General features: G+C 50.8%; 1 protein-coding gene across 3 annotated transcripts in view; it reads left to right on the forward strand.

Moving 5' to 3' along the window:
• Window positions 1-16,444, forward strand: part of LOC121269479 (T-cell surface glycoprotein CD3 delta chain-like) — a 58,755-nt gene extending 42,311 nt beyond the window's left edge. For 2 of the 3 annotated variants that reach the window (XM_041174057.1, XM_041174058.1), the window contains exons 4-7: window positions 4,714-4,896; window positions 6,829-6,960; window positions 14,522-14,574; window positions 16,231-16,444. In XM_041174057.1, the coding sequence (XP_041029991.1) occupies window positions 4,714-4,896; window positions 6,829-6,960; window positions 14,522-14,574; window positions 16,231-16,284 (422 nt within the window). In that variant the 3' untranslated portion in view covers window positions 16,285-16,444. The remainder of the gene's footprint in view (window positions 1-4,713; window positions 4,897-6,828; window positions 6,961-14,521; window positions 14,575-16,230) is intronic. The other variant, XM_041174060.1, reaches the window with a different exon arrangement.
• Window positions 16,445-24,516: the final 8,072 nt, after the last annotated feature.

Genomic DNA, 24,516 nt, shown 5'->3' on the forward strand with positions numbered 1-24,516 from the left:
GCCTCTTCCTCCCCACAGAGTGTCTGTGTCTGTCTCAGACACCATCATACCCTCGCTTTCCCACCCTACCAGCTCACTCTGCCCTCTCTCGCTCTCACCATTCCCTCGTTCCACACCCACCCTCATCTCATTCCCCAAGAGGTAGGCATTGACACCACAGACCCTTGCACCTGGACATCTCCACCACTTACTCCTTTCTCCCCCGAATTCCTTCCTCGCCCCGAAACCTTGCCCCCCTACTCTGAACTCCTGCCCCCCTCCAAATTCGTTGCCTTACACCTTCCTCCTCAGTTGCTGTATTCTCATATGAACATACAAACAAGGAGCAGGCATAGGCCATTCAGCCCCTCGAGCCGGCTCTGCCATTTCATAAGATCATGACTGATCTGATAATAACCTGAAATCTTCATCCCACTTACCCCGATAACCTATCACCCCCTTGCTTACCAAGAATTATCCACCTCTCACCTGTTACACTTTCCTCCCATGTACTCCCTCCCCTCAACCAACTTCAGGCTCCCGACATCTTTGTTCTTCCCCTCCCAACCTCACCCCCCTGACATACCTTCCTCACCACCACCTTGACAATCGTCTGTAGCAGCCCATGACTGATCTCCCAAAAGTAGACCCTCAATGGAGACCTCCCACCTTCTCTGAGCTGCCTTAGGATCAAGCCATGCCCAAGAGGATCCACCCAGCGTGCGATGCACGTGCTCCCCCAGGGTCCGATAGCTGTAGGGCTCTCCAGCATCTTCTGCTCCTCGGATGTCTGCAATGTGAGCAAGGCCCTAATGGTAAGTCCTGACGTCTGCATATCACACTTGTTCAGACGTGTTCTGCTTTCCCACTGATGTGGGCAGTAACTTTGATGTGGGGTGGGATGATTTTGGTGAGCTGGGCTTAGAATGAAGTTCCTGACGTGCAGTGGTGGAAAATCGGGCCAGAGAAGGCTGCAATTAGAACGGACAGCTTTGGGAGTTGCTCAACAAGAAATTGACTAAAAAACAAGGATGCCATTACTCTATGGTGCATTCCTGCCACAAATCATCTTCATGGGTGGAGCTTCAGAAAAGCATCCCAGGTACTAAAGGAGAAGGAAGGTCAAAGGGATATTGTCAGAATGTCCACAAAATGCCCCAGTTTGATTTGGGATGACGTACTATTCAAATTCTAAATATTCAAACAGCAAACAGAGCTATGGTTTCTTGATTCCAGTGTGTCTGAACCAGACAAGCAAGGCATAAAAATTCCCCTAGCATTTGGGAATGAAGGTCTGTCTACACAGGCTGAACACATCAGGATTAACAGAAGAAGAACTAAAGGATCCCCAAAAGATATGGACTACATTGGAAGACCGGTTCGGATCAGGTTAAACGTGCGTATTCATCGACTAGAGTTCATGTCATTTTTACAACAGCCTACAGAATCCATAGACCACTTCATCAGAAGATACAGAGAAATGGGTAGGTACTGTGATTTTTCAAACTCAGAGCTAGCAGACAGAATCATTGAGTTGGTGATCACATCCACTCCCATGGAAGCATTCCAGAAAGATCTGTTAGACGAGCCCAAAACTTATAGCATCAAAGAGCTACTCAAGGATGGACACAAGTATGAAGCTTACAAATTCTAAGTACAACTTCAATTGTTGATGCACTTACTAAAACAGCCAAACCTAGCAGGACATGTGGAAGGTGTGGCCTTCTGCATTCACCAAGGAAATTCCCAGCTTTCCATCAATTCTGCAAGGCATGTGGCAGAAAGGGCCATTGGCAGCAGCAGTGTACTAGAACAAAGGCTGATGCAGCTACAAAAAGCCATGCACTGATCCAAACAGATCGTACACAACGGGGACCTTCAAGCAAGAAGAATGGCCAACTGGTATCCTGTCAGAAACATATACATGAGGTGACTGACAAACCAGGAAATGCTGATGATGTACACGATGAGACGAAGAGTGGTGAACATATGTTTCACACTGTCAATCTCATGGAAAACATAGACACCATCACACGATCTGAAGTGTTTGCCAAGATTCAAATTATCTGTCCTAAGCAAGTTGTAACTATTCATTATTGACCAAGATTGACAAGACAAATACCAACTTACTACCCCTATGGGTTCTTTAAGTCATGTATCACCAGACATAGAAGACCATGGCAAAACCCATTACTGTGAAATTTTTAATGTACAAACGTTCACTAATTCCATATGCAAGATCCATAGTCCTGGACTGCAAATATAATCAATTGTCCTGGGTGCCACCAAGGCTCTACAACATGGAAACTAAAGGCCCAGTCATTGCAGATCTACTGGTTTGTTGTGACCTCAGGCTAGTAACAATCCATGGAATCATTCAGACATCACAAGGAAGATCAACTTCAGAAACTACTCCTATCACCTCAGTTCATGCCCTAACATTAAAATATCTAGAATGTTTTGGCAAAATTGGCAGTTTCAAGGGAGCACCAACATTACACTTGCAGGAGAATGCATGTCCATCAATTGATCCATCAAACAAGTGCAGCATTCACATTTAAAACAAATTCCAGGTGGAAGTAGACTTCACAAGAGCACACAGATTGCTGCAGCTCAATCACATGTGCCATAAAGAAGGATGGATCATTGAGAGTATGCTTCAATCCGTGACAATCAAACCCCACTATGAAATGTTGTCCTCACAAAACGCCCACGTTAGAAAAGTTAAACACAAAATTTGCAAGTGAAAGTTTTTCTCGAAGCTTGATGCCAAGCATGGTTACTGGTCAGTTCACCTTGCAGAGAGGTCCCAAGGGCTTTACTATATTTCATAACCCATTAGGACGATACTGTTTTCAATGGCTTCCTTTCAGGCTATCTGTTAGCCAGGATCTTTCAAGCTCACATGGACTGCATTCCATGCACTGAGCCAGAATGCATCTTTATCACAGATGATATTGCTGTTGTGGGAAGAACAAAGCAAGAACCTGACCCGACATCACTGCGCATTGTTCCGATCTTCCAGTTGGCGGGCAGGAACTGGAGTAGGCTGCACACCCAACAACCTGTCAAAGGCCTGTTAAAGCTGTTTATCAACCAATTAAGCAAATTGACAGTGCTGCCCGTCCAACCTTAAGGATGAGGTTTCATGAAGGTTTTATTAATTAAATAAAAGTTTTTATGAAAATTCATAAACTTGTCCCAGCTCATGTGACACTGTCACACGAGAGGACATGTCTGAATAATTTTCTTTTCTTTTCAACTTTGCAGCTCTGTGCCTCAGGGAGAATTCAGCGGTCTTGCGCGCGCAAACTCCCCACGCCCACACAGGGAGCGCTCAGTGCTGCCGGTCACACATCACGCTGGGCGGGCCTTAATAAAATGGTTGCATGCCCGCCCCAGACTGGCCTTTCCAACGGGGAGGAAGTTCTCCCCATAGACACAGACCTCACTAAAATTCCAATTTTAAAATAATTTCCAGTAACATTATAGACATTAATATCTCTTCATGACATTATTCCAGTGCAGACATATGTCCCGATCCAAGTAAAACTGGGAGTATTAAAGTCAACTCTTCAAGATAAGAACAATCTTTGAAGATGTCTAGGTCTCTTTAATTCCTTGTCTCCATACATTCCCAATTTCATTCAAAAATCGTCACCACTAAAGGAATTGTTGAGAAAGGATGTGTCTTTCCTGTGGCACAAAGGTCACCGATATCTGTTCGAAGCACTGAAACAATCACTGTCAGAAGCAGCAACACTGCAATTTTATGACCCTAGGGAGACAACTACCCTGGAGATAGATGCCTTACAGAAAGATCTGGGAGCAAGTGGTTACTTTACAATCTCATCCAGCTTTTGCTTGTATGCCTTTTTAAAAAAAACACGTCTTACATTAAAAGTTCAATGTGCCTGCAAATAATTCAGGACTGTGACCCGCTATCGTGACAATGGCATGGCAGCTGCTGTTTTACTGAAAAGTTTCATGTATGAATATTACAGCCCAGAGGTAGGTGTGAGATTGAGAGAGAGAAAGAGCGAGAGAGAGATGCAGGCGGACAAGGAGAGAGGGAGAGAGGGATAGAGAGAGAGAGAAAGAGAGAAACAGACAGAGAGAGAGGGAGAGAGACAGAGAGAGAGCAAGACAGACAGAGAGACAGAGAAAGAAAGGAGGCAGAGAGAGACAGACACAGAGAAAGAAAAACAGAGGGACAGAGACAGACAGAAAGACAAAGCGGGGGAGAGAGAGACAGAGACAGAGAGAGAGTGAGAGTGGAATCTTTTTCACGATGGTCAAGTCCCACTGCCAGGGCCAAAAGTGGGAGGTGACCCCACTGTGACCCACTCTGAGGGTGGTCATTGCTATCCTCAGACCCTCATTGGGCCATGTCACCCAACCCAAAGCAAGCACATGGTGGGGGGTGCCAGGTTTCATTGAACGTTCTCCCCATGTGGTAGCAGCTCCCCTGTCAGCCGAGCACCACCCTCCATACCCCCCCCACCCCACCCCCCAACTCCAACAGGCAAAACTCCCACAGAGGTGGGAAGTGACCCTTAATTCGTCACTCAAATCACTGAAATGGACTCCTGATCGGTGGCAGGAGCCATTGGCACCTCCCCACCCTCCACTCCCGACCACTTCCCACCATTCAGCCTAGTCCCAAAGCCCTATAAAATTCCAGCCAGAGAGTCTTCAACAGATCACTAAGATGACTTTTTTAATATTTTTCAGCAATTGAAGATGCTAAAGGAGACCTCAGAATAATATGTAAGGGAAAGAACTATGTCCAATATGGTTCTATTGTACAGAAATGTCCATTGTTGTTGACTGATGGAGCCCATGGATTTTACGAATGTACCCACAATAACGGAAGTGCTCCTGATGTTAAGGATAAAATCTACTTGTATGTTAACAGTAAGTTTTTCTTTTTGTTCAATTTGTGGGAGAGTTCATTAAGGTCAATCACTTTTCTGTCCCAGAGCCATCTGGGATTTTACTGCTTGTCCTGGTGCCTGGAGCTGGGTGAGTGGCGCTGTCTGGGGAGAGTAAACACTCTCCATTCTTCGGGAGGTGTTTGATGGGGGTCACCAGGCGAAAGCTGGTGAGGGTGGGATACCAAATCCCAACTACCAAACATATTGTGCTCCTCATACCTGGGTCTCAGAAGTCTCTCAATCCCACCAAACATCTGTCAGGCTCCTCGGGATAAGAAAGAACTTGTATTTCTGTGGCACCTTCACCTTAGTAACAACTCACCTTGCAGCACAGAAAGCAGAACGAGGCCATTCAGCCAATCATTGCTGTACCAGCACCTGGTCAAATCTACCCCACTGGCCGTGAATATTCTTTAATCTAAATATAGCGTCTTTAACATTGTAAAACATCCCAAAGCACTTCACAGGAGTATTAACAAACAAAGTCTGACAGGACGCTGGTGAGGCACATCTGGACTATTGTGTACGGTGTTGGTCTCCTTATTTAAGGAAGGACGTAAATGCATTGGAAGCAGTTCAGAGAAGGTTTACTAACTAATACTGGGAATGGGCGGGTTGTCTTATGAGGAAAGGTTGGACAGGTTAGGCTTGTATCCACTGGAGGTTAGAAGAGGAAGAGGCAACTTGATTGAAACCTTTAAGATCCTGAGGGGTCTTGACAGGGTGGATGTAGAGAGGATGTTTCCTCTTGTGGGAGAATCTAGAACTAGGGGTCACTGTTTAAAAATAAGTGGTCGCTCATTTAAGTCAGCCAGTCCCTACAACCCTCCCTATCTCTGTAACCTCCTCCAAACCCTACAACCCTCCCTATCTCTGTAACCTCCTCCAGCCCCTACACCCCTCCCTATCTCTGTAACCTCCTCCAGCCCCTACAACCCTCCCTATCTCTGTAACCTCCTCCAAACCCTACAACCCTCCCTATCTCTGTAACCTCCTCCAAACCCTACAACCCTCCCTATCTCTGTAACCTCCTCCAAACCCTACAACCCTTCCTATCTCTGTAACCTCCTCCAGCCCCTACAACCCTCCCTATCTCTGTAACCTCCTCCAGCCCCTACAACCCTCCCTATCTCTGTAACCTCCTCCAGCCCCTACAACCCTCCATATCTCTGTAACCTCCTCCAGCCCCTACAACCCTCCCTTCTCTGTAACCTCCTCCAGCCCCTACAACCCTCCCTATCTCTGTAACATCCTCCAAACCCTACAACCCTCCCTATCTCTGTAACCTCCTCCAGTCCCTGCAACACTCCCTATCTGTCTAACCTCCTCCAGTCCCTACAACATTCCCAACCTCTGTAACCTCCTCCATTCCCTACAACACTCCCTATCTCTGTAACCTCCAGGGCCCACAAACCTCACTATCTGTGTGAACTCCTCCAGCCTCTACAACCTCCCTATCTCTTTAGCCTCCTCCAGCCCCTACAGCCCTCCTTATCTCTGTAATGTAACCCCCTCCAGTCTGTACGCCCCTCCCTATCTGCCTAACCTCCTGCAGGTCTACAGCCCTCCCTAAGCCCGCAATCATAGAATTCTGGCAACTTGAAATTTTGATTGTAATGACTCCATCGTTGGTAGCTGTGACTTCAGCTGCCTGGGCTGTAGCCTCTGGAGTTCCCTTCCTAAACCTTTCTATTTCTCCATCTTCCTTTCCTCCTTTAAGACGCTCCTTAAAACCTATCTTTTGGTCACTTGTCCTAATATCTCCTTACGTGCTTGCTGTCTCTTGTCAAACTCCTTGGGATGTTCTGGTTAAAGCTGCTTTTTAAATGCAGTTTGGTGCAGTGGGTGGAGACGGTTTTGTTTTGTTGTGATACAGTTCACATTTTCTCTCCATTTTTATCTCTGATCCAAGAGTGTAAGAATTGCGTGACCTTGGACATCGGGGGAAGCAGTGGGGTGCTTATTGCAAGTATCTCCTTCACCATCTTCATTGGCATCGCTGTTTATTCTGTTTCAGCCCCAGGCCGATCGTGGAGTCACCAAGGTGAGAGAGATTAATGATTGGTCAATGATTTGACAGCATCTATTTCTGTAACACCCCTTTCCTACTCTCCCCCCCGAGACCCTCACTCACTCGGGCAGGTTCCAGGTACCCTGGCCTCTGTACTTCTTCACCTGTCACCTACACAATTATCCAAGCCTGGAGAGACTTCTTAAGTATGAGCTGAGCTGAGACTGTGGTGTTCATACTTGACTGGGCGAGAAACAAATTGTGTTCCTTCCTGACTGTAAGAGGCAGGACCAGAGCTAAGGGCCACCAAAATAAACCTGTCGTTAATAAACCTAGTCAGGAATTCAGGAGAAACCTCTTTATCCAGAGAATTGGGAGAATGTGGAACACCTTCCCACAGGGAGCGGTTGAGGTGAATAGTATAGGGACAATTAAGGGGAACCTGGATAAACATGTGAAGGAGAAAGGAATAGAAGGATATGGTGACGGGGGAGATGAAGAGTGGGTGGGAAGAGGCTCATATGGAGCAGAAACCCAGGAGTGGAAAAGATGGGCCGAATGGCCTATTTCTGCGCTCTAAATATTATGACATTATCAGAGAATGATACAGATGAAGTCCATGCAGCCCATCATACCAATCCCTGCACTTTGAAAGATCTTTCCAATTAACCCCACTCCTCCTGCCTTTTCCCCCATAGCCCATTATTTCAAGTATTTATCCAGTTCCCTTTTGAAAGTTCCTATTGAATCTGCATCCACTGTCCTTTCAGACAGCGTCTTCCAGATCACAACAACTCACTGCGTAAAAGAAAATTCTCCTCACCTCCCTCTCTGGATCTTTTGCTAATTCTGTGTGCCTCTGGTAACTGACCCTCCTCACACTGAAAACAGTTTCTCCTCAATTAAAACCCATCTGATTTTGAACATTTTTATTAAATCTTTACTTAATTGTCTCTGTTCTAAGGAAAACAGCCCCAGCCTCTCCAGTCTCTGCACAAAGCTGGAGTCTCTGGGCAGGATTTTTTATCCCATGGATAGGGGCACACGTGAGAGTCGGCAGCGTGCCCGCCGACAATTAAACAGCCTATTAAGGCCATTAAGCGATTCATTAAGTTGTATTTTTTGCTGCCCACTCAACTGTTCAGTTGGCGGGCGGGCGAACAGACCAGGCGGCCTTTGCATTTTTTACAAAACCTCATCCACGGGAGGGATGAGGTTTCCAACAGTTACTCAAAAACAATTTTAAAATCTTAACATCCTTTTTTACATGTCCCTCTTTCATGTAACTGAGACACACATGGGGACATGTTTATATCATGTTGAAAAATTTATTCTTCATTTTAAAATTCTTCATCTCCGTGAGGGAGCTCTCAGTGTGTGCACCCCCACCCCCACCCCCACCCCCAACCCACCCTGTCAGTGTGCGCACCCCCACCCCCGCCCCCAACCCCCACCCCTGTCAGTGTGCACACACCCACCCCCACCCCCAACCCCACCCCTGTCAGTGTGCGCACCCCCACCCCCGCCCCCAACCCCACCCCTGTCAGTGTGCGCACCCCCACCCCCACCCCCAATCCCACCCCTGTCAGTGTGCGCACCCCCACCCCCGCCCCCAACCCCACCCCTGTCAGTGTGCACACTCCCACCCCCACCCCCAATCCCACCCTGTCAGTGTGCGCACCCCCACCCCCGCCCCCAACCCCCACCCCTGTCAGTGTGCACACACCCACCCCCACCCCCAACCCCACCCCTGTCAGTGTGCACACACCCACCCCCACCCCCAACCCCACCCCTGTCAGTGTGCACACACCCACCCCCACCCCCAACCCCACCCCTGTCAGTGTGCACACACCCACCCCCACCCCCAACCCCACCCCTGTCAGTGTGCGCACCCCCACCCCCACCCCCAACCCCACCCCTGTCAGTGTGCACACACCCATCCCTGTCAGTGTGCACACACCCACCCCCACCCCTGTCAGTGTGCACACACCCAACCTCACCCCCACCCCCAACCCCACCCCTGTCAGTGTGCGCACCCCCACCCCTGCCCCCAGCCCCCACCCCTGTCAGTGTGCACACACCCACCCCCACCCCCAACCCCACCCCTGTCAGTGTGCACACACCCATCCCTGTCAGTGTGCACACACCCACCCCTGTCAGTGTGCGCACCCCCACCCCCGCCCCCAACCCCCACCCCTGTCAGTGTGCATACACCCACCCCCACCCCCAACCCCACCCCTGTCAGTGTGCGCACCCCCACCCCCACCCCCAACCCCCACCCCTGTCAGTGTGCGCACCCCCACCCCCGCCCCCAACCCCCACCCCTGTCAGTGTGCATACACCCACCCCCACCCCCACCCCCAACCCCACCCCTGTCAGTGTGCACACACCCATCCCTGTCAGTGTGCACACACCCACCCCTGTCAGTGTGCGCACCCCCACCCCCGCCCCCAACCCCCACCCCTGTCAGTGTGCATACACCCACCCCCACCCCCACCCCCAACCCCACCCCTGTCAGTGTGCACACACCCACCCCCACCCCTGTCAGTGTGCACACACCCACCCCCACCCCCAACCCCACCCCCACCCCCAACCCCACCCCCACCCCCAACCCCACCCCTGTCAGTGTGCACACACCCACCCCCACCCCTGTCAGTGTGCACACCCCCACCCCCACCCCCACCCCCAACCCCACCCCCAACCCCACCCCTGTCAGTGTGCACACACCCATCCCCACCCCCAACCCCACCCCTGTCAGTGTGCACACACCCATCCCCACCCCCAACCCCACCCCTGTCAGTGTGCACACACCCACCCCCACCCCCAACCCCACCCCTGTCAGTGTGCACACACCCATCCCCACCCCCAACCCCACCCCTGTCAGTGTGCACACACCCATCCCCACCCCCAACCCCACCCCTGTCAGTGTGCACACACCCACCCCTGTCAGTGTGCACACACCCATCCCCACCCCCAACCCCACCCCTGTCAGTGTGCACACACCCATCCCCACCCCCAACCCCACCCCTGTCAGTGTGCACACACCCATCCCCACCCCCAACCCCACCCCTGTCAGTGTGCACACACCCACCCCCACCCCCAACCCCACCCCTGTCAGTGTGCACACACCCATCCCCACCCCCAACCCCACCCCTGTCAGTGTGCACACACCCATCCCCACCCCCAACCCCACCCCTGTCAGTGTGCACACACCCACCCCTGTCAGTGTGCACACACCCATCCCCACCCCCAACCCCACCCCTGTCAGTGTGCACACACCCACCCCCACCCCCAACCCCACCCCTGTCAGTGTGCACACACCCACCCCCACCCCTGTCAGTGTGCACACCCCCACCCCCACCCCCAACCCCACCCCTGTCAGTGTGCACACACCCATCCCCACCCCCAACCCCACCCCTGTCAGTGTGCACACACCCACCCCCACCCCTGTCAGTGTGCACACCCCCACCCCCACCCCCAACCCCACCCCTGTCAGTGTGCACACACCCATCCCCACCCCCAACCCCACCCCTGTCAGTGTGCACACACCCACCCCCACCCCCAACCCCACCCCTGTCAGTGTGCACACCCCCACCCCCACCCCCACCCCCCACCCCCACCCCCAACCCCACCCCTGTCAGTGTGCACACCCCCACCCCCACCCCCACCCCCACCCCCACCCCCAACCCCACCCCTGTCAGTGTGCACACACCCACCCCCACCCCCAACCCCACCCCTGTCAGTGTGCACACACCCACCCCCACCCCCAACCCCACCCCTGTCAGTGTGCACACACCCACCCCCACCCCTGTCAGTGTGCACACCCCCACCCCCACCCCCACCCCCAACCCCACCCCTGTCAGTGTGCACACACCCATCCCCACCCCCAACCCCACCCCTGTCAGTGTGCACACACCCATCCCCACCCCCAACCCCACCCTTGTCAGTGTGCACACACCCATCCCCACCCCCAACCCCACCCCTGTCAGTGTGCACACACCCATCCCCACCCCCAACCCCACCCCTGTCAGTGTGCACACACCCACACCCACCCCCAACCCCACCCCTGTCAGTGTGCACACACCCAACCCCACCCCCAACCCCACCCCTGTCAGTGTGCGCACCCCCACCCCCAACCCCACCCCTGTCAGTGTGCGCACCCCCACCCCCAACCCCACCCCTGTCAGTGTGCGCACCCCCACCCCCACCCCCAACCCCACCCCTGTCAGTGTGCGCACCCCCACCCCCAACCCGGCAGCGCTGAGGCTCTCAGTGCGCCTTTCACACTGGCTGTTAATTGGCCGGTGTGAAATCGCAGTCAGTGCCCAATCGTGAGCGGCAGTCAGTCCTGCGGCTGTTCATGGGCCTGCCCGCCAACCACTCCCACCAACCACTCCCGCCAACCACTCCCACCAACCACTCCCGCCAACCACTCCCACCAACCACTCCCGCCAACCACTCCCGCCAACCACTCCCGCCAACCACTCCCACCAACCACTCCCGCCAACCACTCCCACCAACCACTCCCACCAACCACTCCCACCAACCACTCCCGCCAACCACTCCCGCCAACCACTCCCGCCAACCACTCCCACCAACCACTCCCGCCAACCACTCCCGCCTGCCGCTCCCACCAACCACTCCCGCCAACCACTCCCACCAACCACTCCCACCAACCACTCCCACCAACCACTCCCGCCTGCCGCTCCCACCAACCACTCCCGCCAACCACTCCCACCAACCACTCCCACCAACCACTCCCACCAACCACTCCCGCCTGCCGCTCCCACCAACCACTCCCACCAACCACTCCCACCAACCACTCCCACCAACCACTCCCGCCTGCCGCTCCCACCAACCACTCCCACCAACCACTCCCGCCTGCCGCTCCCACCAACCACTCCCACCAACCACTCCCACCAACCACTCCCACCAACCACTCCCGCCTGCCGCTCCCACCAACCACTCCCGCCAACCACTCCCACCAACCACTCCCGCCTGCCGCTCCCGCCAACCACTCCCGCCAACCACTCCCACCAACCACTCCCACCAACCACTCCCGCCTGCCGCTCCCACCAACCACTCCCGCCAACCACTCCCACCAACCACTCCCGCCTGCCGCTCCCACCAACCACTCCCGCCAACCACTCCCACCAACCACTCCCGCCTGCCGCTCCCGCCAACCACTCCCACCAACCACTCCCACCAACCACTCCCACCAACCACTCCCGCCAACCACTCCCACCAACCACTCCCACCAACCACTCCCGCCAACCACTCCCACCAACCACTCCCACCAACCACTCCCGCCAACCACTCCCGCCTGCCGCTCCCACCAACCACTCCCACCAACCACTCCCACCAACCACTCCCGCCAACCACTCCCACCAACCACTCCCACCAACCACTCCCGCCAACCACTCCCGCCTGCCGCTCCCGCCAACCACTCCCGCCAACCACTCCCACCAACCACTCCCACCAACCACTCCCGCCTGCCGCTCCCACCAACCACTCCCGCCAACCACTCCCACCAACCACTCCCGCCTGCCGCTCCCGCCAACCACTCCCGCCAACCACTCCCACCAACCACTCCCGCCAACCACTCCCACCAACCACTCCCACCAACCACTCCCACCAACCACTCCCGCCAACCACTCCCACCAACCACTCCCGCCTGCCGCTCCCACCAACCACTCCCGCCAACCACTCCCGCCAACCACTCCCACCAACCACTCCCGCCAACCACTCCCGCCAACCACTCCCACCAACCACTCCCACCAACCACTCCCGCCAACCACTCCCACCAACCACTCCCGCCTGCCGCTCCCACCAACCACTCCCACCAACCACTCCCGCCAACCACTCCCGCCAACCACTCCCACCAACCACTCCCGCCAACCACTCCCGCCAACCACTCCCACCAACCACTCCCACCAACCACTCCCGCCAACCACTCCCACCAACCACTCCCGCCTGCCGCTCCCACCAACCACTCCCACCAACCACTCCCGCCAACCACTCCCACCAACCACTCCCGCCAACCACTCCCACCAACCACTCCCGCCTGCCGCTCCCACCAACCACTCCCGCCAACCACTCCCACCAACCACTCCCACCAACCACTCCCACCAACCACTCCCGCCAACCACTCCCACCAACCACTCCCACCAACCACTCCCACCAACCACTCCCGCCCACCACTCCCGCCAACCACTCCCGCCAACCACTCCCACCAACCACTCCCACCAACCACTCCCACCAACCACTCCCACCAACCACTCCCGCCAACCACTCCCACCAACCACTCCCGCCAACCACTCCCACCAACCACTCCCACCAACCACTCCCACCAACCACTCCCGCCTGCCGCTCCCACCAACCACTCCCGCCAACCACTCCCACCAACCACTCCCACCAACCACTCCCACCAACCACTCCCGCCAACCACTCCCACCAACCACTCCCACCAACCACTCCCGCCAACCACTCCCGCCTGCCGCTCCCACCAACCACTCCCGCCAACCACTCCCGCCTGCCGCTCCCGCCAACCACTCCCACCAACCACTCCCACCAACCACTCCCACCAACCACTCCCGCCAACCACTCCCACCAACCACTCCCGCCTGCCGCTCCCACCAACCACTCCCGCCAACCACTCCCACCAACCACTCCCGCCTGCCGCTCCCGCCAACCACTCCCACCAACCACTCCCGCCCGCCGCTCCCGCCCGCCGCTCCCGCCCACCGCTTCTGCTCACCGCTCCCACCAACCACTCCCGCCAACCACTCCCACCAACCACTCCCACCAACCACTCCCGCCAACCACTCCCACCCACCGCTCCCGCCCGCCGCTTCCGCCCACCGCTTCTGCTCACCGCTCCCGCCAACCACTCCCGCCGGCCACGCCCACCTGACACATTTTCAAATAAAGATGACACCAAGCCACATAAGCAGATATTATAACCATTATCTCTCTCTTTGGCTGTTGCATCATGAAATCTTTTGTTAGTTAATCACCCCATCAGCAGGCAGCTGAAGGCACGATCGCCAATGGTGGAGTGATTAGTATCGGGGATGCTGAAGGCGCCAGAATTCCTCTTGTTCTGGTAGGTCCCTGGGAGTGAGGAGAATGCTCGACACAGAGCACAGCCTTTGGCAAGAACCTGTGCATCGAGTCTATTAACGTGGGGAGGCTGCGGTGTTGCAACTACCACAGGTGGGGTTCCAGCTGACCAGGGAATGCCAGAATTAGGGGAATGCAGGGATCTTGGCGAGTTGTGAGTCTGGAAGAGGTTTCAGGGATAAGGAGGGGGTGAGGTCGTGGAGGAATTTGAAAGCAAGGATGAGAATTTTAAAATTGAAGCATTGCTTAACTGGGAAGCAACAAAAGTCAGTGAATAAAGAAGTGATAAGGGATTGGAACTTGGTGAGTTAAGACATGGGTTGCAAAGTTTTGGATGATCTCTCGTTTATGGAGGGCGGAAGACAGGTGGAAAATAACCTAATTACTTGTGCATTCCATATGTCTATTTATAAGGTCTAAGATTCCATGTGCTTTTTAATATTTAATTAGTGTATGAATATTTTTTCTGCAGCCTCTGACAGACACCCACTAATGCGTAATGATGCTGCTGAAGCAATATATTCGGTAAGTGGCCATTTAACTCAAACCCACTGGACACAACAATCCTAACTCTGACTTTGCCCAGGAATTGTGAGTGTGAACTCAATAGTGGAGTGTGTCAAAACATCGGAATCCCAACGTGGCTGCCGCCCAGAATTAGAGCTCAGTGTGAGGAAAGGTTTACCATACTCACCACTTTCTCACTCTGACGGGGGATGGATTCTATAATCTTTCTCCTCTGTGCCTTGTTTCACGTAAACAACTCTGAGCTCAAAGGCAGTGTGTTGAAGAAGGGGAGGAGGATAAGAGTAAAGAGGAATGTTACCGTCTCTCAAAACCCCCCTTTATATGCATTATGCAGCTGAACTCTTTTAGCCCCAAAGCAACAGGATCATGGACATGAGGGTGAGCCTCCTGTCAATGCAACACTCCCTCAGTGTTGGTCAAGATGATGTGCCAAAGTGGGACTTGCACCCACAATAAAGGTCTTGGAGTGAGACTAACTGAGTTAGCTGTTATCTGTGGAAAAGGTGGGTGGGTTTCACCTAAAAGCCGCTTGCCAAATCTCAGTCAAATTTAGGCCCAGAAAGTTTGCAGCAGCTTTAATTCAAACTTTGAATTTATAATGGTCCAAACTTTTTAATTTCTCTCCAGTTCTGAAGTAGCTTTAAATACCCTAGCAACATTTCACCATCTGTGAGGTGAGTGACACACCCCCCTCTTCATCAGAGCAATGGCGGCTATTCCCGTCACCATGACTGCAAGGGCCTGGCTTTTCCTCAAGTCCCATTGTTGACAAGCTTATGGAAGTAAAGCAAAATAGGCTGAAGATTTAAAAGAGATTAAATAATTAACTATAGTTGCAGCATTAAAGTGGGGGGAGATGATGGCGTAGTGGTATTGTTGCTGGACTAGTAATTCAGAGACCCAGGGTAATGCTCTGGGTTCCCAGGCTTCAATCCCACCCTGGCAGATGGTGAAATTTGAACTCAGTAACAAAAAATCTAAAGTCTAATCACAGAATCACACAGTGCGGAAGAGGCCCTTCGGCCCATCAAGTCTGCACTGACACAGGAGAAACACCTGACCTACCTACCTAATCCCATTTACCAGCACTTGGCCCATAGCCTTGAATGTTATGATGTGCCAAGTGCTCATCCAGGTACTTTTTAAAGGATGTGAGGCAACCCGCCTCCACCACCCTCCCAGGCAGGGCATTCCAGACTGTCACCACCCCCTGGGTAAAAATGTTTTTCCTCACATCCCCCCTAAACCTCCTGCCCCTCACCTTGAACTTATGCCCCCTTGTGACTGACCCTTCAACTAAGGGGAACATCTGCTCCCTATCCACCCTGTCCATGCCCCTCATAATCTTGTACACCTCGATCAGGTCACCCCTCAGTCTTCTCTGCTCCAATGATGACCATGAAAGCATTGTCGATTGTTGTAAAAACCCATCCGGTTCACTAATGCCCTTTAGGGTAGGAAACCTGCTGTCCTTACCTGGTCTGGCCTACATGTGACTCCAGACTCACAGCAATGTGGTTGACTCTTAAATGCCCCCTGAACAAGGGCAATTAGGGATGGGCAATGCCCACATCCTGTGAATGAATAAAACAAATCAATTGGAATTAGCATAATAATTGACATTTTGCTGATGTTAAGTGTTTCCTTTTGCAGCATCTTGACAATGCCGGCAAGTCCACGTACAGTGAGCTGGGTAGAAGACGCTGAAGAAATACTCGGTTTCCCTCCTTGCCCTGCACAATAAAAGGCTTTTATCCAGCTTAGCGGCTGCATCACATAAGATCCAGAGCCCAATCAGCGCTTTAGAACAATCCTTGACAAAAAAGAAATGAAACTTTAATAAAGAGAACGTTGAATTATTCTCAAATTTATTCATCTTTAATTCTTTTTAGCCCCTCTTTCATTTTGAGTAAATGTTTGGCAGCTCTGGCTGCTCCCACACCGAGATCTGATTCTGTTTTAACACTTACGCTGGGAGAAGGTTGGCCGGTTTAGGAATCTGCTTGGGTATTTTCCCCACACGCAAAAGCCTTCAGCCTGTTGTACATTGACATGGACCATTATAACGGTAAAGTGTGAGAATGAGTGAGATGCACAGTCCTCAGTTAATACAGCAAATGGTTCTCTACTTTCCATCCTCAGTCAGGTCAATAGGTTTGTGTGAAAGATTAATAATTGGTCTTAACTTTAATAGAATGCTGGCCTTTGTTTAATGCAGATATCATTGAATGAAATCTGTAAGATTTCTGCATGGAAAATCAAGTATGTTTAAATTCCTAATAGCGTCATTGATCATCTGAGGACATCTCAAAGCGTTTCACAGGCAATAAATCCTTTCAAAGACCAGTCACTATTTTTTTATTCATTGATGGGATATGGGTGTTGCTGGCTGGGTCACCGTTTATTGCCCATCCCCCATTGGTGATGTAAGAAAAACAACAGCCAAATTGTGCAGAGCAAGATCCAACTAACAGCAATGTGAAAACGATCCGATCATTTGTTTTCTCTGATGCAGGTTGGTATAAATATTGACGCAACAACAATTGAAATAACTGCCCTGCCCTTCTTCAAAATCATGCCATGGATTCTTTATGTCCACCTGAGATGTTTAATGTCTTATCCAAAAGACAATATATCAGGCAGTGCAGAAACTCACTCCCTCAGTACTGACCCTTCGACTGTGCAGCACTCACTCAGTGCTGCCCCTCCAACAGTGTTCCACTCCCTCAGCACTGATCCTCCAGAAGTACAATGCTCCCTCACCAGCGAAGCTTTGATGATGCAGCGCTCCCTAAGTTCTGAACCTACAACAGTGCAGTACTCACTCAGCATTGACTCTGACAGTTCTGCACTTCCTCAGTATTGATCCTCAGCCATTGCAGCACTCTCTCAGTACTGACACTCTGATGGTGCAGCACTCCCTCAGTACTGACACTCTGACGGTGCAGCACTCCCTCAGTACTGACCCTCTGACGGTGCAGCACTCCCTCAGTACTGACACTCTGACGGTGCAGCACTCCCTCAGTACTGACCCTCTGACAGTGTAGCACTCCCTCAGCGCTGACCCTCTGACAGTGCAACGTTCCCTCAGTACTGACCCTTTGACAGTGCAGCACTCTCTCAGTACTGACCCTCTGACGGTGCAGCAATCCCTCAGTACTGACCCTCTGACAGTGCAGCGCTCCCTCAGTACTGACCCTCTGACGGTGCAGCACTCCCTCAGTACTGACCTCTGACGGTGCAGCACTCCCTCAGTACTGACCCTCTGACAGTGCAGCACTCCCTCAGTACTGACCCTCTGACGGTGCAGCACTCCCTCAGTACTGACCATCTGACAGTGCAGCACTCCCTCAGTACTGACCTTCCGACAGTGCAGCACTCCCTCAGTACTGACCCTCTGACAGTGCAGCACACCCTCAGTACTGACCCTCTGACAGTGCAGCACTCCCTCAGTATTGGCAGGGCTGCTCTATCGAGGTTTATTAACGATGAGGTGCTGATGTAGAAATGGAGACTCCCTCACAGACCTGCAAACAGGAGTGGACAGTCATCCATCAGGTAGTTGTGCTGCCGAGTTACTGTAGTGAAATATTACAGCTAGCTCACGATGTTCCGATATTTGGACTTGTTCCTCAATGCAAATCCCAAGCCCGCATCGGGCAGCACCTCCACTGGCTGCCTCTCCACGGGGGTGTAGTAAGGATTTTTGTGGTCTTGTTGTGAGAAAACCCCAACCTGCAATAAAACTGTCACCTAGGATTCCCTTTACGAATTTTGGGGAATTATTTAGCAAGGTGTTAAAGGACAGTATGGGTCCTCTCCCCACAAACAAAAAGGGGCCACCAGTATATCCTTACCATCATGTCCAAAATACTCCATGAAGTCACAGGTAACGTGGGTGTGACTTAACTGAAGTCTTCAGGATAACACTGACAGCCACGGGGTGCACTAGAATGGCACTACCAAACCCTAAACAGAATGATCAGGGCATACTGCACAAGTACCCCCATGGCTGGGATAAAGGACTAGGCTTCCTAGTGTTCACTACCAGGGAGTCCACCGAGTTTACTCCATTTGAATTAGTTTATGAGCACCGAGAGCGAGGGCCTCTGTAAGTAATTAAGGAGAGGTTTTTAGGTGAGAAGGTTGACTTCTCCATGTTGGATCACGTAGCCATGTTCTGGGAGTGGCTCATCAGGGCCTACGAGGTGGCCCAAGAGCACTTGAAAATCTCCAAGGCACCTGTGAAAAAACAGGCCAACAGACGTGCCAAGACCAGAACCTTTCAGCCAGGAGACTACGTTTTAGTGCTCCTACCAATAGCAGATGAACCCTTACAGGCCCAGTTCAGAGGCCCCGATAGAGTAGCAAAGCAACTTGGGGAAGTGAACTATCCAATTGAGACCCCAGGTCAGGGGGAAAAGGCAAAGGCTGTGTCATGTCAACATGATAAAGCCATATCACAGCCAAGAAGGAGACAAGTAGCAGTCTGTCCCATTACCACCGATCTGGAGCAGGAGGGTAGCAGTGGGGATGAATTGGAGGGAGATGTGGGTGAGGTCCACACTGAACCCCCTCCTACCCAGCTAACCAATACAGAAATACTAGACAACTTAGACTCCTTGTTCTCCCACCTAGATGCAGAACAGCGAGACAACCCGACAAAGCTGCTCACTACATTTAAGGGCTTTTGCAGAGACGAGTCAGGCTGCACTATATTAGCCCAGCATGATGTGGATGTGGGAGAGGCCCCTCCCATAAAGCAACATCCATACTGTCTCAGCCCAGAGAAGCTGGCCCAGGTCTGGGAGGAGGTTAGCTACATGTTGGAGCACTAACTAACGGAGCTGAGCAACAGTAACTGGAGCTCCCCAGTTGTGCTGGTGCCCAAGCCGGATGGCTCCTCAAGGTTCTGCATCAACTGCTGAAAAGTTAATGCAGTGACCCGAGCTGACTCCTACTCTACACCCCGGCTGGAAGACAGGGTAGGTAAAGCAGCCTATATCACGAAGATACCGGCATGTTCCTTTGGCAGCCCAAGCAAAGGAAATCTCCACTTTCATAACACCCGATGGGTTACACCAGTGTCAAGTTATTACCATTTGGACTCCAAAATGCCCCAGTCACCTTTCAAAGGCTGATGAACCAGGTAGAGGTAGGCATGTCCAATTGCATCGTGCACCTGGATGACCTCCTAGTGTACAGCAACACCTGGGGAAACTCATGTAGAGTAACTGCAAGCTCTCTGCCAGAAAGTACAGTCAGCTGACCTAGAGGTCAATGTCATGAAAATATAATAATTTTCATAATATTATTATGATTTATTGTAAAGGTATGTTAATAGTGGGGTTTGGACTAGCTTCTGTATGTGCGTGGGATTTACTTGAATTGAAGACAGCTGGCCTGGAGCTTTTGAGTTATCAAAAAGGACACTAGGTTTGAAATGCTAAATACGTAAACATGGCTGAAGTTTTAGAATGTGAGGTGTAAGGAACATTCTTTTTAGATAAGTTAGGTTAGTTTGAATTTCAAATGAGATGGTAAGATGCTACACTTAACCAGAAGAAGCCAAGCCAAACAGTGTGTTTATTTTTCTCAAAGGTTATTGATAAAATTAGTATTATGGAAAGATTTATATTGAGAAAGGTAAAGTTCCAAAGACATATCGGAAAAATGGAATTTGCATTAAAAAGGGAGAAACATGTATAAAGGAGATGAGGCTGTGTAAGAGGAGAAGGAATTCTAAGATCTAACACAAGTGTGTAAAGCCTCCAGCCTCTATGCATCAAGTTGCTGTCTACAGGAACCGAAGCTAAGAACATTCACCTTGAATTTGACAGTTCAAGGTATTTGTAGCTTTGCCTGACTTTGTTTAAATCTATGTGTTTTTACTGGTGCCTTAACAGGGGTGTAACTGGAAGCCAGATTAATTAGGGGTTTTGGCAGTTATTATAGTAGTAATTTGTAGACCTATGTCTGTGCTTGAAATCTTTTCTTTTGTTAATAAATGTTTAATTTAGTTTTGTAAAATATCTCTAAGACTCGGTGGGCTTATTACTACTGAATTCAAGGCACGCATCTTGAAATAAAGGAAACCCTTGGTTTATTACTGGCTCTCAAACACTTTTAGACCTTTGTCTAAAAAGGATACAGAGAGACCACAGTCTATACTGACCACAATCTGTTAACTTTTGTGGAAATATTTATGACACAGGATGCCAGGTTATTCCATTGGAGTTTGTTTCTCTAGCCGCACACCTAAAAATCACCCACATTCCTGGGAAATCAAATGTGATTGTGGACACCCTGTCCAGAACTTAAAGAAACCTGCTTAGAACTGAAGAGATAATATTGACCGAGGCTTGGAGAATGAATGTGTGCATGTTTGTTGTTTTATATTTTTTTCTTTTACCCTCTATAATGAAATGAGAATGAATCTCATTTCATTCGTCATGTGTGGGAAGTTTCATGACGACTGATCTCAGCCCCGAATTACTTATGGATATTTTGAACTTTTTAAAGGAAGACACGTGTTTTTTCAAAACACATCCAAGCAAAAGCTGGCTGAGAATGTAAAGTAACCACTTGCTGGGAAATTACTGTGTGGATTATACTTGACTGACTAGTCCAGAGTGCTAACATGGAATGTCGCACCCAAAAAGGCATCAAGGCATACTTCAGACAGGGACACTTGAAAGGAAGAGATGCAATGCAAAATGCTGAACTTTGATTGCCTGTGTTTGCAGAGACAATGGAGACTGATTACCATATCTCAGCAGAAACCATTGCCTGTTGAGTTAAACCTCAGAATATGGAAATAGTCTGAGTTGAAAGAAAACAGATTCTGGGTGAAAGACATTTGTTTTTCCCTTCCAGGAATACACAAGAAAAGGGGTTAAAAGCTGGCTGCAAACTTGATCTGTGTGTTATTGTTCTGGTGGGCTGTGAGGATCACAGCAGAAGAACATCAATTAGGCATCCCTGCATCTTGCAGGTAAACATCTCTATCTCTTTCTCTCTCTCTCTCTTGCTGGGGGCAAGTTGGAAAAGCCACAGTCAAAAAGGGAATAGGACTTCAGCTAATCTGCAGAACCAAGTGTCTCCAAACCAACTGCTTAACTGCCAAAATCAGCTCTATTGGAATCACCTAACTTAACGGCTGCAATGTTTCACCATCTGCTCCTCACGGACAAGCCAAAGGCTGATTCTTGTATCTTTTTTAACTTATACTTTTGGATTCAACTTCTCATTTCTGATCTTTGTGTATGCGCTTTGTGTTTTTACTTATTTTTTCTCACGTTTTAGTAACTAATAAACTTACTCTTTCAGAACTCAAGAAATTGTGGGTAAATTGGCTCCTTCTAAAACATAAATACATTTGGACTGGGAAAAAGTATCCATGGGGAAAGGGATCCCGTTTAAATTAACCTTGTTGCGACCAACCGAGAGGGTTGAATAAAGAAGGGGAGCCAGTTCATCCCTCCTCACCTGGGAGCATAACAAAACTGGGGTCCCATTTGGGAACTTAACAGTTTGGGGTGTCTCATCTGGGACCATAACAAATTAGGGGTCCTCACCTGGGGACCGGTCATTCTAGCAGGAACTGATAAGAGTAGCCATACTCCTGACACTGTTGGGGGGCGGCACTGCTACAAACTGTATACCACCCTAAATTTGACCGATGAATAATGAAAACAGGCAGCAGAGATTTTGAAAGCCTTGAATGAATACTTTGAGCCCTGAGTGAATGTTAAGCATGAATGCTATGTATTTAACACTAAAGCTCAAGGTGAAACAGGACCCATAGATCAGTGTGTGACAGCAGTATCACAGCTGGCAGAATGATGTGTAATGTGGGGAAGTGTGGACTTATTCACTTCAGTCATAATAATAGGGGATTGCAAGGGGACTAGAGTACAAGAATAAAGAAGTCTTGCTACAGCTGTACAGGGTTTTGGTGAGACCACATCTGGAATGTTGTGTGCAGTTTCGGTCTCCATATTTAAGAAAGGATATACTTGCATTGGAGACGGTACAGGGAAGGTTCACTAGATTGGTCCCTGGGATGAGGGGGTTGTCCTATGATGAGAGGCTGTGTAAATTGGGCCTATATTCTCTGGAATTTAGAAGAATAAGAGGTGATCTCACTGAAACCTACAAAATTCTGAAGGGGTTTGATAGGGTGAACACTGAAATTGTTTCCTCTGGTCGGAGAATCTAAAACACGAGGTCACAATCTCGGGATAAGGGGCTGATCATTTAGGACTGAGATGAGGAGAAATTTCTTCACTCAAAGGGTTGCAAATCTTTGGAATTCTCTACCCCAGAGGGTTGTAGGTGCTCTATCATTGACTACATTCAAAGTTGGGATAAACAGATATTTGGTCCCGCAGGGAATCAAGGAATATGGGGAGCGAGCAGGAAAATGGAGTTAAAGCCGTATTGAATGGCTGAGCAGACTTGATGGGCCTGAAGGGGATGGTGTGGGGGAGGGGTGGGGGAATGGTGTGGGGGAGGAGTAGGCAGCATGGTATGGGGAGGGGGAGGGGGTGGTGTTGGGGGATGGTGTGGGGGAGAGATGGTTAGTGTGGTGGATTTGGTGTGGGGGAGGGGGGATGGTATGGGGAGGGGGCCTGGTGTGGGGGAGGAGGAGTGTGTTCAGGGAGAGGAGGTCGGTGTGGGGGTGTTTGGTGTGGGGGAGGGCGGGATGGTGTTGGGGGGGATGGTGTGGGGGAGAGGGGGACAGATGGTGTGGAGGATGGGGGAATGCTGCATGGAGGGGGTTTTTGTGGGGGGGTTTGATGTGGCAGAAGGAAGATGGTGTGGGGAATGGGGAATGGTGTTAGGAGGGAGATGGTGTGGGGGATGGAAGTTGGTGTTTGGGGGGAGATGGTGTGGGGAATGGGGAATGGTGTTAGGAGGGAGATGGTGTGGGGGATGGGAGTTGGTGTTTGGGGGGAGATGGTGTGGGGAAGCATATGGTGGTGGGGGGGAGATGGTGTGGGGGATCGTATGGTGGTGGGGGATATGATGTGAGTGACGTGATCAAATCTCTGAGTTTTGTTTTATTGCTTCATGGGATTTGGTGTCACCGGCTAGGCCAGAATTTATCACCCATCCCTAATTGCCCTTAAGGAGGTAGTGATGAGCTGCCTTCTTGAATACAACCAAGTGGCTTCCTCGGCCATTTCAGAGTCACCCACGTTGCTGGGATTCTGGAGTCACGTGTAAGTCAGACCAGGTAAGGGCGGTAGATTTCCTTCCCTAAAGGACATTAGCGCACTAGATGGGTTTTTGTAACAATCTATTAGCTACATGATCATCGTTACTGAAGCTTTTTATTCCAGATTTATTTAATTAACTGAATTTACATTCCCCAGCTGCTATGGTGTGATTTAAACTCACATGTCTGGATCATTAGACTAGGCCTCTGCACTATTCATCCAGTGACATAACCACTTTGTCACCACCTTGAATATCATGAACCTTGCTTCACTCTGCAATTTGCCACTAAGAGACAAAGAGAGAATGTAAGCGATTGGGGGAGACGGTGGCAGAGTGGTAATGTCACTAGACTAGTGATTTAGATGGCCAAGGCTAATGATCTGGGGACAAAAATAAAAAATCCTGGAAAAACTCAGCAGGTCTGACTGGAAAAACTCAGCAGGTCTGACTGGAAAAACTCAGCAGGTCTGACTGGAAAAACTCAGCAGGTCTGACTGGAAAAGCTCAGCAGGTCTGACAGCATCTGTGGAGAGAAAGTCAGAGTTAACATTTCGAGTCCGTATGACTCTTCTTCAGAACTGAAGAGAAGTAGAAATGTGGTGAAATATATACTGTTTAAGGGGGTGGGACAAATGAAGAAGATTCATACAGACTTGAAACGTTAACTCTGTCTTTCTCTCCACAGATGCTGTCAGACCTGCTGAGTTTTTCCAG

The sequence above is a fragment of the Carcharodon carcharias genome, chromosome 25 (assembly GCF_017639515.1).
Source record: "Carcharodon carcharias isolate sCarCar2 chromosome 25, sCarCar2.pri, whole genome shotgun sequence".
Taxonomy (NCBI): Eukaryota; Metazoa; Chordata; class Chondrichthyes; order Lamniformes; family Lamnidae; genus Carcharodon; species Carcharodon carcharias.